The sequence below is a fragment of the Petaurus breviceps genome, unplaced genomic scaffold (genome assembly GCF_028583685.1).
Source record: "Petaurus breviceps papuanus isolate PSGF00001 unplaced genomic scaffold, PetGlider_PUasm1.0 76, whole genome shotgun sequence".
NCBI lineage: Eukaryota > Metazoa > Chordata > Mammalia > Diprotodontia > Petauridae > Petaurus > Petaurus breviceps.
In genome coordinates, this window is record NW_027186473.1 from 2,012,787 (window position 1) to 2,028,724 (window position 15,938).

Here is a 15,938-nt window from a genome sequence, read left to right on the forward strand (position 1 = left end):
AGAGAGAGAGAGACAGAGACAGAGAGAGACAGAGAGAGAGAGACAGAGACAGAGACAGAGAGAGACAGAGACAGAGAGAGACAGAGAGAGACAGAGGAAGAAGAAAGAAGAAGAAGAAAGAGGAGGAGGAAAGAAATAGAGAGATAGGGACAGAGACTGAGACAAAGAAAAAGGGAGGAACAGAGACAGAGAACGACAGGCACACGCGCACGTGTGCACGTGCACACACACACACACACACACACACACACACGAGACCCTTCAGATGTCTAGATGGTTGGCTAGTTGAAGTCTTTCAACACCATTATATCATTTCTCTTTGACAGCTTTTGACTTGCTTCTCAAACTCATTATTCATTTTTTCTTTCTGTTTGGCTGCTTTGTAGCTCTCCTATACCATAATACAGGTTAAAGGCAACTGGGGGCCAGAGAATTCAAGTGACTTTCCCAAGGTTGAACGTTTAGTTACTGACAGAGCTTATCTCAGACTGTTTTATAAGACTGCCCACACATTGAATCAATATCTTTTTTTTCCTGTTAAATTCTCCCTCCCTTCCCACTAATCTTATTGGCACAACAGATCCAACCAACTTTAAAGTGGTCCATATTGACTGCTGATACTGATTAAAACACCAGATCAACAGATTTTTTTTAATAGCATGGTAAAGATCTAGCAGAGTTTAGTGCATTTCTGGCCATAAAAAATGTCTATTGATATTTGGCTAACATTATAAATGGATTATATAAATTTGGGCTAAATAGTCTTGAAGGGCTAGAAAATGGAATGTGGGGAAGGGCAGAGATTTGGAAAGGGGAACTGAAAATCATCTAAACAAAATTATGTGAATTATGAAAGAATTTATTCTCTTCCCTTATTCTTCCATATATCTCCCCTGCTAGTCCTTCTCCATACATTTCTCCTCATAGTCCTATGCTCTGGTTCTTCCCATCTCACATCATCCCACTTTGGTCAAAGAAGACCTTTGGTTGAAATTGAATCTGGATTTAGCATGTAAATCACAGTGCTATGTAATGTCAATGTACCATTAAATCAGAGCACTGATGCCAAAGCAAATAAAATGTTCTCCAGGAAGTTTTGGATAAGGAATTGATGGGCCACACAAAGCTTGTGAGATCTCAGGAAAATCAAAATACAGGAAAGCTGAACATTTCTACTGAGCCACAGCCAATGCAGTGAAATGGGATCACATATGGCGGACACTGAGCAAAAGGGTGCAATACCTCTGAGACATGTTACTTTAACTGGATCCAGAGGACGTCTTTCAGGACCTGTCTCTCCTGACTGCACTGACCTTTTCCTTTTTCCAAGGCCGCATGAGTACTTAAGCTCATCGGTTGTAAAAACAAATCTGATGAGGTATCGAAGTAGCCGCCTCCCATCTTTCTTGGAAGAATTTACAGCCTCATCCCATTGTTTACTAGTGATGTAGACAGGATAGTTGTTCAACAGCTGCTTGCTTCCCTGGGAAAGTGAAACATTTTCCATTATACACTTAGGCATACAGAGAGAAGCTCAAACGATCTCTGCTTGAAAGGAAAACAGGCTTGTAACCAAGCTGATATGCTGACAATGAAACGCGTATTGAAGGGAGCAAGCAATCGCTCATATTCAGAACGGGCACTTTTTAAATTACATTTGCATTTTCTATAACAAGAGCCCAATGAGGTATAATGAACACCTTAGAGAGAGCAGCTATTTATAACTTGCACTTTAACAGGTAGGTTAAAATGTGTCAAGATTCAATGACAGGGAACACCATTTAAATATACCCATAACTTTCCTTTTCAGTCTACTCAGAGGTATAAAAATGACTTTGAAGAGTGGAATCAAACCTGTCTCATCACCCCTCCACTTGCAGTTAAGTACTTCAGACATGACTTTTATGACATATTTTCATAAGATATTTATTACTTGTATTTAACACCTCACACCTGCTAGCCAGTCTATTGCCTTGAAAACAATGTAGAGAAAGTAAATAGAAAAGTGAATTTTAAAACTAGAAAAGGTTCACTAATAGTCACAGGAAAACACATTAACTCAAATTATAGCTCTGTGCAAATGCCACTATGTCAACTCAAAATTTTTCTTCCTTTTAACCTTCATAATTTATGTCTGCTATAAAATCCCAGGGCTCAATAGCTGCAGTGGGGCTAATTACGGGAATTTCTCTAACGTTTATAAGCCATGTTTAGTCAATTGTACCTACACTACCATTACTTCAGTTCTTGTGGTCTATAAAATTCTATAGTCCAGGACCAATTAATTAACCCAAGATCTCAGTTTTAATGTACTCCTTCTCCAGTAATTAAGGTATACAAAATAAAGAAGGGGAAACCCTAACAACTCATTCAGTTTTACAATGCTGCAAATTTACTACTGATTATAAATGTGGCAGTGTTTAAGCCTTGAGGGGCCTTATTTTGAAAAACCTTTGTTCAGCTAGAGGCTGTTATGCTTATCTTGCCAGATTTGACTACCCACACATTCATACATACATAAATGCATACATATACATATGTGTGTGTATTTGTTGTTATTCAGTTGTTCAGTCATGTCTGACTCTTCATGATGCTGTGTGCCCATGAGGTTTTCTTGGCGAAGCTACTGGAGTGGTTTGCCATTTCCTTCTCCAGTGGATTAAGGCAAAAAGAGGTTACCTGACTTACCCAGGGTCACACAGCAAGTAAGTGTCTGAAGCTGGATTTGAACTCAGGTCTTCCTGACTTCAAGTCCAGTGTTTTATCCATTGAACCTCCTAGCAGCCTCTGATGAATGTATGTATGTATGTGTATACATATATATATGTGTGTGTGTGTGTATAAACTATATAACAACAAAGCTCAAATCTGATATTATATGTGAAGCATTTTGCTACCCTAAAAACTGCTGTGTACCTGTTAATTTTATTTTCAATGTAGTCTAAACTTCCTTAGTTTCTTAAATTGTTGTCTACATTGTGATTTTTTAAAAAATAGCATATTTAGCACAAACAGAAAAAGAAACCAACCAGTTGTAGTACATACAGGGACAATCAAACCTGATCAAAAGGTTCCATTACCATTATTACTATTAGTCTATCAAGATATCAAGAAGTCAAGAAATACAGCAAATCTCAATTAATCAAGAGCCTCATTTAATCTTTTAATTTTTAGGACTACAAGGCATGAGAAAAATGGTGTTATTGACAGCACAGTGCTGGACTTGAATCAAGATATCAAGCTGCAAAATCATAGGGTGAGTCCTTGAATTTCTTTGAAACTTATCGAGCCTTCCCTAAGTGTTTGTTTTTTAATTGCCTTGCATTTATTTGGCATGTACATATACATACATATATTAAATGCACATATATGTATATATGCATAGTGTGTATGTAGGTATATAGGTATAGGCAGCCAGGGAGCATAGTGGATAGAGTGCCAGTTCTAGAACCAGGAGGGCCTGTATTCAAATCTGGCTTCAGATACTCACTAGCTGTATGACCCTGGGCAAGTCACTTAAACTTTGCCTCAGTTTCCTCATCTGTAAAATGAGCTGGAGAAGAAAACAGCAAACCACTCTAGTGTCTTTGCCAAGAAAACTTACCCCAAATGGGGTGAAGAAGAGTCAGACATGACTGAAAAATTACTGAACTGAATATATGTATGTATAAAATATCTCCCCTGATAGAATTTAAGATCCTTTAGAAAAGGAATTGCTTCATTTTTTGTCTTTCTGTTCCGATGCCCAGCACAGGGCCTGATATAGAGTAGGTGCTTAATAAATGCTTGTTGATTCATTGACTAGTATGTACAAAATAGGAATAACAATTCTTACCTACCTCACTAGGATGTGAGGAAAGAGCTCTATATGCCCTTAAGTGATATAAACATATGAGTAGTTACAGGATTGAAAGCTTGGAAGGATCTCAATGATTATCTAGTCAAATCCCCTCTATTTACAGATGAAGAAACTTAAGTAAAGTGATTTTGCTCAAGGTCACATAGCTACTTAGGACCAGGATTTGAACCTGGGTCTTTTTGACTGTGAGTTAGGTTCTCTTTCTATTACACCCCATTGTCTCTGTGGTCAGGGCACAGTTAGTCCATTGTCTTGTACTTCCTACAGCTATGGCACTGCATAGTTTAGTTATCTTCAGAATGATCACCAAAATCCTGCAGGAACTTTCTGAGGGATCGAATCATAACGAAGCGATATTAAACACACTTCAGTTATTATGGCAGGAAAACAGAATACAGATTTAAGAAACATTCTAAAAATGAAGGTTGGAATTAAAAAAAAAGATTTATGATTAACTTTCTGCTACAGATACTTCATTTAACCAAAACTCCTTATTCCATTAAACCATTTGGTGAATAAATTATCAGTATTTTTTTTCTGTCCTTCCCCTCTGAACAAGCTTTGGAGACATGTTTCATCTGAATCTTTTGGTCATATTTCTTCTCTAAAGATTTCATGTGTGTTACTCTTACGTCTTCAGATAAGGATTATAAGATCCTTGAAGGTAGGAATTATTAATTTTATATATATATACATACTATATATTATATATAATACATATATACACACATATATACATACATATATTTGTATTTCACACAGTGCCTTGCACAGTATTAAGTAGTCAGTAATTAATATTAAATTGCTTATGCCATGGACAAGGGCAGTATTTCTCCTCTTAAAAGGCTTAACTTCTACAATTGGTCACATCTTTTCAGAAAAGTATTTCATAGCATCACAGATTTAGAAACAGGAAGGAACTTTAGAGGTGATCTAGTCTAACTCCTTCATTAATACAGATGAGGAAACTGAGATCCAGAAAAGGTTAAAATGACTTGCCCAGGGTCACACAGGTCTTAGGATGCAGAGCTAGAATCTGACTCCTCCTTACAGATGATAGGCATCTCCATTTAATTGAGGATTTGGAGAACTCATGCTAAATTCAATGTGCTTAAGTGTTAGGATCTTTTGTTGCCTTTTTTATCCAAGTGACTGGAACAAGTTTAGGCATTATTGTTGGTTTTTTTTTATTTTAATTTTTAAATTTTTGCTTTTTGGAGGGGGGAAGGCTGGGAAATTGGGTTAGGTGACTTGCCCAAAGTCAAACAGCTAGTTTGTGTGTGTGTGTGTGTGTGTGTGTGTTAAGTGCCTGAGGCCACATTTGAACTCAGGTCCTCCTGACTCCAGGGCCAGTGCTCTATTCACTGCACCACCTAGATGCCCCCAGCATTATTGTTCTTCATGAATAAATAACCTTTAAAAAAGGTAGGAACACAGAGGGTTATTTTAGTAACACCCTAACAATTAAATAGATAACAATTTTCACAGACTGCCTTAAATCCTGTCTTGCAATTAATCAGATAGTCATCTTGAATAAACAGGGTTCTAGTTTTTATAGAGGTGGCTTTGGCACATTACAAAAGTTTCAGATAAACTATCAAATTACTAAGTCTGCATACTAAACATGTAAAGCCATCAAAAAAAGGGGGCCCATGTTTCAAGAGATAGGTAAAGTTAATGATCTTTTCCTTTATCCCAGAGGATTTGGGGGTTCTCTTAAAACTCTCCTGGAAATTTGGATTTCAATCAGATGACACATTTCTATTCATTTCAGGCTCCAAATTCACACAATTGTACAGTTCACTAAATTCCTCGGAATGATGCCAATGCCATCAATAGTTTATTAAACATTCCTGGTTGGTAAAAATGATTTAAAAAAAACCTCACAGTAAAAACTTTTGACTCCACATTTGGACACTTTTGCCACCTGCATTTTATTCTCTAATATGCTCCTTTTATCTACAAGAGAAAGAAAACTTAATTGTATTTTTTTAGCTGAAGGACTGATGAAAGCCCCTGATCACTTCTTAGAAGTGGAGGGACAAAAGGGCAGCCTGGTTTCCAATTTCACCCTCTCTCTCTTCTCTTTCTGACAAACAGGTAGGGTTGTTCATAAAATGTTATTCACCTCCAGAAGGGTTTACTGGTTTTGACCAGCTATTTAATTTTAATTTCAAAGTAGCTGAGGATTTGAAGTCTCTGTTTTGCAAAGCATACAAGACCATTCTCTCTGTAGCTGGGAAATTTGTGTGACTACACTGAGTGGGATCTGATATTTGTTGTTGAGGTAGGGAGAGGGGTGTGAATGTGGGTCTGGATGTTGGAAAGGGAAGAACTAAATTAGAATGTTCTCTATTGATGTTCCATTGACACTATGTTCCCAAATCTTAACTGGGCTTAGGGGAGGGAGAATATGGGCATGAGCGGAGAGATATGGGAAGTACCTAAAATTAAAAATCTCACCCAGAAGGGGTTGGAGAGGAATAGGTATAACAAGGAAGAGATTTTTGCTTCTTATTGCATCCCTTCCTCAAGCATTTTCTATCAGATGAAGAAATAGTGTGGAGTAATGAAAGGAGAAGTGGATTAGGAGGTGACCTTGGTTCTACCGTGTATGATCTGTGTGATGTTGGGCAAGTCACTTAATCTCTAGGATTATAGATTAGAAGGGATCTCAGAAATCATTTACTCTCATCTTCAACCTGATTCATGAATTATCTTCTCTTATTGTCTTCAGATCACAACATATAATCCTTTACTGGGCCTGTATTTGAAGCCTTTCTAGTTTGGGAGATTCTGTTAGAGCCTACTTTCTGATGACACCATCTTTAAGAACCTAGGGTCATCTCCATTTTGTGATGAGTTATCACAATAAGACTTTAGTCTTATTATGCTTTATTTATTGGAGGAAATTCCTACATACAATAAAAAAATCCTTCTTATGTATGGTTCCTATAATGTTGTGTAGAGGTCTCTAAAAAAAGCATATCATATTCATATTAAAGATAGGAACTGGACCTGTAATTTCATTGGGTTAGGAAACTCCCTGGATGAAGAAACTCCCTCTACCAATGGAAAATGGTACTTTCTCCATCAATATAGTCTTAGAGTGTTGCCTAGAGAATCAAGAGTTTAAATGATTTGCTCTGGGTCACAGAGCCAGTATGTATTAAAGGACTTGAACAGAGGCATTTGGGGTTCTGAAGTGAACTCTCTGGTCACTATCCCTCTACATATTCAAGTTTTATCATTAAGATCAGCAAAGTATGATTTCGAGGTGTGATGTACCAGTGAATAAGGCCAATCTAGGACATTTCTCAAACATTTTTGATATTCACTTATAAGAAAGCAACTCAGTCACTGTATTGTTTAGATTTACCATTTTGAAGTTATTCAGAAAAGAAATACTGTCTTGGAAAAAAAGAAATTTCACAAATAAAATAGAGCTATGGAGCTATTTAGATTATAGAGGAAATAACACTTCAAAATAGTTAATTGGGATGAAAGATAGTGTAAAAATATGACCGAGGACATTCTATGTGACTAGATTAAAAAATAAAGTAGTAATTTCCCCATCCAACAGGAATAGGAAAAGTATCTAGGTGGAGCAATGAATTGAGCCTGGGACCTGGAGCCAGGAAGACTGAATGGAGGACAAATCCTGCCTCAGACTCTTAGTAGCTGTGTGACTCATTTTCTTCAATTGTAAAATAGGGACAATAATAGCACCTATCTGCCAGGGTTGTTGTGAGGATCAAATGAGATAATATTTATAAATCACTTAGCACAGTGCCTAACATATACTAAGAAATTAATTAATCCTTTCTTCCTCCCTCTCTTCTTCCTTCCTTCTCTCCTTCCTTCCTTCCACCTTATTGGTAGTTATTGAAAGCCAGCATGGTAGTAGAAAGAAACTAGACTTGAAGTCAGAAGACCTGGGGTTGTTTTCTGGTTCCAACACTTATTGGCTTCTTGGACAAGTTACATAACCTCAACCTGTTTGCTTATTTGCAAAATAGGAATAGGAATATTCCTACTTCTTGTCCTCCTCCGACTTACCCCACAGATTTATTGTGAGACTCAACTTTAAAGCACTAAGTAGACCTCAAAGCACTGGCATTTACTTAAGATTTTGTCTACAAAGCAAAGTCTCCAAACTAGTTTATCTTACTTGTTCCTCAATCCAACATAGTTTATTTCTGCAAATATGGAAAGGTTAGAAACTTGATCATCCATTGTTCAACCACAGACTGCGAGGTTTTTGTATGAAAACTCTTCTCAGGTCACAACTTCTTTGCAGTGAAGATTTTGGTGAAATGTCCTCCTGTACCAATAAATTCCTTTGCAAAGTATCTGCTATCGTTGTGAAGATAGTGCCTGGCGCATGGTGGGTATTTAATAAATGTTTATTGATTGCATAGACAGGAGTCTCTTTGGTAATAGGTAGTATGTTTGAATTTCTCTAATAAGAGTTCTATGAGTAGAAACATGGTGGGGGTAAATGATAAGTAGGTTGGGAAGACCTGCTAAAAATGGTGAACATTTGCATGAACTATAGTTTTTCCTTGCTTAGCAAAGAAACTAGATTTAACTAGTTGTCAAACTATTCTGCTACCACTACCATCATCATCATAATAGTCAGCATTCATATAGCACTATAAGGTTTGCAAAGTGCTATACATGTGTTACCTCCTGTTATCCTCACAACAACGTAGCAAGGTAGGTACTATTATTATTATTGTTTTACAGATGAGGAAACTAAGTCTGAGAGAGGTTAAGTTAGTTGCTCAGAGTCACAGCTAGTAAGTGTTTGAGGTGAGATTTGAACAAAAGTCTTCCTAACTCCCAAGTCCAGCACTCTTCCCCACTGTACAATTATCATTTCAAGACACACATAAACCCAACAAGGCATATATGCAATTCAACCCTTAGCTCTCAGAAATACATTTTGTCACCAATATACTCCTTGATTCTTTATTAGTGGATTACTAAATTATCAGTTTCATCTAATTGAAATCAGAAATATAAAGCATGCTTCTTTTTGTCTTTATATCATACACTACCTCTGTGGGCTGATCTGCTGGCTGTGGTATCATAAGCTGGTTATGGTGCTGAAGGACAGTTTTCAAATAATCTAAGACCGTCTGGCAGGGCACTGTAGGAAACAGATTGTAATTACTGAATATTCTTAGTGTTGCATAAAACAACAACAACAGCAACTTTTAACTAAATATGGTCTTCTAAGATTTGCATTGTCAATTCTCCAATGAGGTCTTTTGTAGCAGAAATACAGCTTCTCTTCTGATTTGAGCAATTATTTAACTTAGTAAATCCAGAGCAGGTGCTGCAACCTCAGAGGCCTTTAAAGGTTTTTTCTCTCCTCAGCAGTTACTCTGAAGGGTTTTCAGATTAAAGAAGATTACAGGACTAAATCAGTTCAACAACAATGATAATAAAAAAGTTTGCATCATAAACACAATTTAAACAAAAAGAGAGAGAGAAACATTTCTCACATAATTTGACTCATTATCCAAAATTAACATTCAACAACTTGTGACATTTTAAAAGTTGTGGCCTGGGTAGCTAGTTTTTATTGTTGACAGGACATTCATATGATTAATCTTTACTTCCTATTTTTTTCAGGAGGCAAACACTGCATGCAATTCAGACACATCCCTACATCTACAAATATACACACTTAGATGCATTGTTACTTCACAGGTCCTTTCTCTGAAGGTGGTTAGTTAGCTAGTTCTGACTCAGATAAAGACTTTTCTTAAGCAGATGTTGCCCCATACCTAATTAACTACGCATATTTTGGGAAATAGTTCTTTTCTATTGTGACTGAAGTAGCTTCACTGAATAAATAAGAAAACTTCATGAAAAATTTTGTTTCAAAAAATCCTTTAATATTTGCCCTCTTAGAATGACCTAATTAGAAAAAAAAAGGGGGTTGAGAACCTTGCTAAAACTAGTATGTAGTGATGTCTTTTCAGTAGCTATCCAAGGTGCTGAATAGGGAACACATCAAATTGAAGATAATAAATATTATGTTTAACTAGGGCCCTCATTTTAAAGTGCTAGCACTAGTTGTTCTCAGCTTGTCTTAATTTTACAGGTAGCAAGCAGAATCTTTCTTCTCCCCCCTCCCCCATGCTTACGCTCTTGGGTCTTAAGGAGTTTTAGCATCCACAATTAATTCTCTCACATTTCACTGATAACATTATTGAACATTTTGAACAAGAGGAAGTTAAAAGGCAGGTTGGGAGAATTTTTACTTTCAAATACTTAGGTAATTAGCAATATTTATATGTAGGTTTCTTAGGCAACTCCTTAGTGGTTGTTTGACTTAATCCTTCAATTTCAGTGACATTTGCTAAATGATTATACAAGTCAATTTTAATAGGCTTCGATATTGCACAGCACATCTGTTTTCAATAAGCTAGATTCAAAAAACCTAGAGAATTCTCCAAATTTAGGGACTGCAATCTCTGTTGGTGGAGAAGTTACCCAACTAATGAAATTACATATCTTCCAACATAAAAAAGAAAGATTTCCCCCTTTTTTGAATTAAGTTGCATTCAACAATTTTCTAATGCTTAACAATGACAGATTAAGAATACATTTTGTGAAAAAAAAAATAATGACAATTTTGGGCAGCTAGGTGGTGCAGTGAGTAAAGCGCCAGCCCTGGAGTCTGGAGGACCCAAGTTCAGTTCCAGCCTCAGACACTTAACACCCACACAAAAATACTAGCCGTGTAACCTTGGGCAAGTTACTTAACCCCAATTGCTCTCCAAAAGGAAAAAAAAAAGAATACATTTTGTGGCAAGAATCAATGTTTACATAAAAATGGAAGAATTAGGGAGACCTCATTGAGGCACAAGAGGACTGAGAGGTAGAAGACTTCTAAGAGTCAGTACACTTTGGGGTTCTAGACCTGTCTCTGCCTGCAATTGTGTAGCCTTAGGAAAATCATTTAATTTCTCTGTGCCTCCTTTTCTTCATCAGTATAAAGAGAATAATAATAATGCCTATCTATACAGAACTTACAGAGTCAGTATGAGGATAGAATGATAAAGCAGATATCAAGGTGAAGGGGTCTGGTCAGACTTGCCTCCTTCTTCCAAAGGGCAAACATTTTTACAGAAGTATCCAGAATGATTAGTAAATATTTAAATGCCAAAGAACTGTTACCAATTGTGGTGTGAATTCTTATCTGAATTACTTCTGATTGGCAAATTAATAGTTGTATTAATAGTTCTGCCCTAGATTAGTAGAAAGGGCAATGAAATAGTTTGTTTACTACTGTGTATTATTTAATTAAACCCCAAGGAGGGGTAGTGGGACCCCCATGGTCAGTTTGCTGTGCTAAAGGAGTTCGTCAGATCCTTCTTTAACCTCAATTTGGATACACACACATGTATATGTACACACAAATATGTACATATGTATTTGTGTGTATATACATATACATACATGCAGGGAAAACAAAGGGACCCAAGGCTGCTATATCAGAGGCTGACTTATGTCCTCCACAAAACCTTTGTTTTTAGGCCAATACATTATACCTAGGCAAGTGTCTTATGAGTGTGTTTATGTGTCTCTCCCTTGACACAAAGTGAACTATTGTAGAAAGTGTTTTTAAAAATTAAAAAGTCAAGATAGTATTACTATTTTTATCAGTGTTTGGTTGAGTTTTTGGTAAAATTATTTATTTGCCCAAAGATTAATTTCTCTGAGATTTGAACTATTGTTAGGAGTGGTGGCACCAGGTTGCCTAAGGAAAGGGTGAATTAGCCCAGGTGGGGAATAGGGCAGGTCAAAGGGATGCTTGATCAGAGTCAGGATAAGACCTGGGAGTGGCCCCGGAACTTCTGGCCTGGGTGAAATAGTGAGATGCAGTCTTTACAAAAACAAACTAACCACATAAAGAAGCTTGAACCACTGTCATTTTCTGGGCTTGTGGATGAATGTAGAAGGCTAGTTTAATGCAAATTTTGAACTTTAAACTACTATTACTGTCACTCACAGGTAGTTTTGCTAATAAATTCCATTTTCTATCATCCAAACAAATGGATTTTTTTGTTTATTTATTATTTGTCAAATGGGATAATAATAAAACCTTTTAGGGTTGTTATAGGAATTAAATGAATAAACTTACATACATATATAATATACACACACTCATTGATATATATGTACACATATATATTGGAGTACACACACATATGTATACATACATACATATAATGTCACAAAAGTCTTAGTTCATTTAAAGCTATTGAATCTAATTTAAAAACTAAGCTATTAAAATTTTTAAATGAACTAAGACATTCTCAGGTTGCAATACACACATATACCACATTTTGCAAACCTTAAAATGTTATACAAATGTCAGGTATTACTACCAGCCCATAACCTACCAGTGCAATATGTGCATGTCTTTTCTACTTACCTACTCATCAATAAAAGTACTTTAGACCTGCAAGGGATAGGTGTGACAAATCCCTAATCCCAGTTTATAAGTAGAAGTGACGGTGATAGCAGTTTCATTCTGCTCCCTTCACATTGCTACAAGTATCAGGGCACTGATGGAATGTAAGGTCCCTGAGGATAGGGCTGCTTTTCATTTTCTTTCTGAATCCCCAGTGCCTAGCTTAGGTGCTTGCACATTGTAATCATTTAATCAATGCTTGTTGGCTCTGTTTGGATTAGTGTCAGTTACTATATTTCAAACCACACAGCTCTAGCTCTTTCTTTAGGATCATGTAGCTTAAAAAGAATTGAAGGTGGATTGACCAAATTAGTAAACAAAACTGGATGATGCAATCTGTAAGGGTATTGGACCTCAAAAGCCCTTCCTGGAAGTAGGTATCTTTGTGTTGCACTTCATAATCCTGGCATAATGGCTGGGGACCAGACTGAGAGCCAGGAGGAAGAGTGCATTATTCTCTGCCTCTTTACATTTGCAGAAGCTAAGCTGAATCATGTCAATTATCTTATGTGCAAAATAAGTGATAAATATTATTATGCTATAAATACTTAAATACTGAGTAAGATTTACCTGCCAAATCAGGGGCCAAAGTAGGAAAATAATCTTTTTTCCCTTGGCCCACAGAGCAGCTTACTTGGCTAAATGACACTAACTTTTTAGGAGAGAACCATCATTTTGCCAGTGAAATGAAAGCATTAACAATCCCCTGAACTTTTTTCTGCTTTATTTTGTTGTGATTTTTTTGGTAACCATACTGCATAACTATGTATGGACAATTCCCATAGTCATCCAAAGATATTAAAGATACACTTAATTTTCAATTCTTTAGAAAGTCTCTGCATAACTGTTTTAGCTATTTATTCTTTAAATCTGCAAATTAAGAATTAAAAATATCCCTCTGAGTAGCAAAATCATGATCTAGAAATCTTACTCTCTAAAAGTCAATTACACGTATTACCCATCCAAGTGACCTTAGGCAGGTCACTTAACAAGAATAGTAGCTAACATTTGCATAGTGCTTACTACATACCAGGCACTATGCTAAATGCTTTGTAATATTTTTTTTATCTCATTTGATCCTCATAACAACCCTGGGAGGTAGAGGCCTCATTTTTCTCATCCATAAAAAGGGGAGGTTACATTAGATAGCTCCTAAGGTCCTTTTCAGTTGTATCTCTCTATGTTCCTACAATCCTACTTTGAGTAATGAGTTTTAAGAAAGGTTGGTCTGATTCATAGAAAAGATACTACTTTGGACTAGTTATATATCCTGACTGTCAATGCCAAAATAGGCTAAAGTAAAATGAATTTCACATATACATCGGAGGAAATAAACTGAGTTGGTGGAGAATAATGGAGGTTATGATGGAATTAATGAAGTAACCGCTAAAGGTGCCTTAAGCTGACCAAGACCATTTATACTATTATTGAAATGAATAGTTATCCTATTATGTGACTGTTTTATATAACTGAATAAAAAAGGCAAATAAGATAATGCTGGAAGAAATAAAATAAGCCAAAGAAATCAATATAGGCATTAGTTTTTTTTAAAGGTAGAACTTTGGAGGCAATATTAAGAACGATGGATCATAGACATACCATCACATATATCCCAATGCTCAGTTTCATATGCAAAGATGTTCCTAACCTACCATTCTTAGGAAATGCACTTTAAGTTGTTTTTCTAGTAGGAGTGATATATGAATTTGGTACTTTCATTACTGGTACGACCATGAAATCTCAGTTGATTTTGGTCCATGCCAATTTACTGATCAAAGATCATTGTTACTAAGGAAAGCCTTGGGTACTATGACTTTAACAAAATTACTCCTGTTTCTTTCTAAGGCTGTCAAGTGAATGGCTTTTCTGACACCATTTTAAATGGCTCTGTTGATTGCATGGTTTTAAGCATTCTTTAATGACTGAGCAACTGGTGTAGTGACTGTCAGATAAGAGAGTCAAGGAAAATTGCTCTAACACTACTCTCTCCCCATATTAAGGCCACTGGATCTCTATTTTCTAATTTTCATTGCAGATAGCTGTATTAAAATTTTGATTACAGTTTCTCTTCTCTTGTCCCTCTCTCATCATTTAATCTGTCTTGTTATGCAGTTCTTTCATTTCAAGACTCCAAACATGAAAAAATCCATCTCAAAATATGACATATACCAATCCTACGTTACTCAGTGGGGAAATGGAAATTTTTTACTGTACTATTTGACCTTTTAACGGTTTACCAAATAACTTTGTTGCAGATTGGAAGATCCTAAATACAAACTACCAGAAGCTGACTTGCTTTGAATATCTTCCAAGATAATGGAACAAGAGTGTTCTGATAATATACCTTAGCTAGGTTGGCCTTTGGACAATAAGTATGTTGACCTTTGGCAGACCCAAAGGTCTACAAAGGTAGGACTTTTTAGAGCTTGTACCTGGCTGAGCATAATCTTCAAGGAGGTGAGAAGAAACAAACATTTATTCAGTATTTATCATTTGGTAGTTGTGCTCAGTGCTTCACAGAAACTATTTCATTTAATCCTCACAATCACCTTGGGAGGTAAGTGCCATTATTATCCCCATTTTATAGTTGAGGAAACCAAGGCAGATAGAGGTTAAGTGACTTCCCCAGGGTCATACAGCTAGTAGTAATCTTGAGACTGGATTTGTATTCAGTTCTTCCTGATTCCAGGTCCACTGTGCCACCTAGTTGCCAAGTACTCAACATCACTGCTATGCCATGATGGGGCATTGGAGTAGGAAGTTTGGGAAAGATTATTATCGGTACCCTAAAAGGTTATCATTTCTTGATTCTTTTTCAGTTCTCTTTTCTTAACAAGCCAATATGCTTGATATAGGAGACCACCACAGCCATAAGTGTGTTGAAGGAAAGAGAAAAACAGAGGACTTGGGAGTAAGGAATGATGAGAACAAACAGAAATTTTCACCAGGTCATAGGTGCCACAGTTTAGGAAATTTTCCTCTGGTGTGCTCTTATCTTTTGCTATCACTGGGAAATTCCTGGATTTAGAAGTAGGAGATCTGAAATCTCATCCTTTGTTTGCCAAATGACTTGCTCCATGCCCTAAGAGAGGTCACTTAACATGTCTGTACCTGTAAATAAAGGTCACACAGACCTTATTTCCACTGCTTTAGTCTCATAATTAGAGAAAATGCCTTTGGTCATTTGAAGGTAGTTTTAAAATGTGTTTGTACAAAGCCATTTCTATGGCATTTCACCATTAGACTGTGAGCTCCTTGAGAGCAAGGACTGGTTATGCCTTTCTATGCCTCAATGCCTAGCACAGTGGCTTGTACATATTAAGTGTTTATTTGCATATGGAGTTAAAGACTAATTTAAGGAGCATAAAATTAAAATATACCATTGGCTCCCAAGTAAGGCAAGAAAACTCTTACTAGAAAAACAAGTTAAAGGGCCTTTCCTAGGAATGGTAGGTTAGGAACATCTCTTTGCATTTGACAGCATGTGAAACTGAGCATTGGGAGATATGTGATAGGATGTCTATGATCCATCATTCTTAATATTGCCTCCAAGGGGCAGCTAGGTGGCACAGTGAGTAAGAG

General features: G+C 36.5%; 1 protein-coding gene across 1 annotated transcript in view; it reads right to left on the minus strand.

Moving 5' to 3' along the window:
• The window catches only part of BEND4 (BEN domain containing 4), a 47,728-nt gene that overhangs the window by 11,688 nt on the left and 20,102 nt on the right, over positions 1 to 15,938 (minus strand). Inside the window, exons 3-4 of the mRNA XM_069105023.1 lie at positions 8,923 to 9,014; positions 1,243 to 1,483 (exon numbers count right to left, since the gene is read on the minus strand). Of these exons, the coding sequence (XP_068961124.1) occupies positions 1,243 to 1,483; positions 8,923 to 9,014 (333 nt within the window). The remainder of the gene's footprint in view (positions 1 to 1,242; positions 1,484 to 8,922; positions 9,015 to 15,938) is intronic.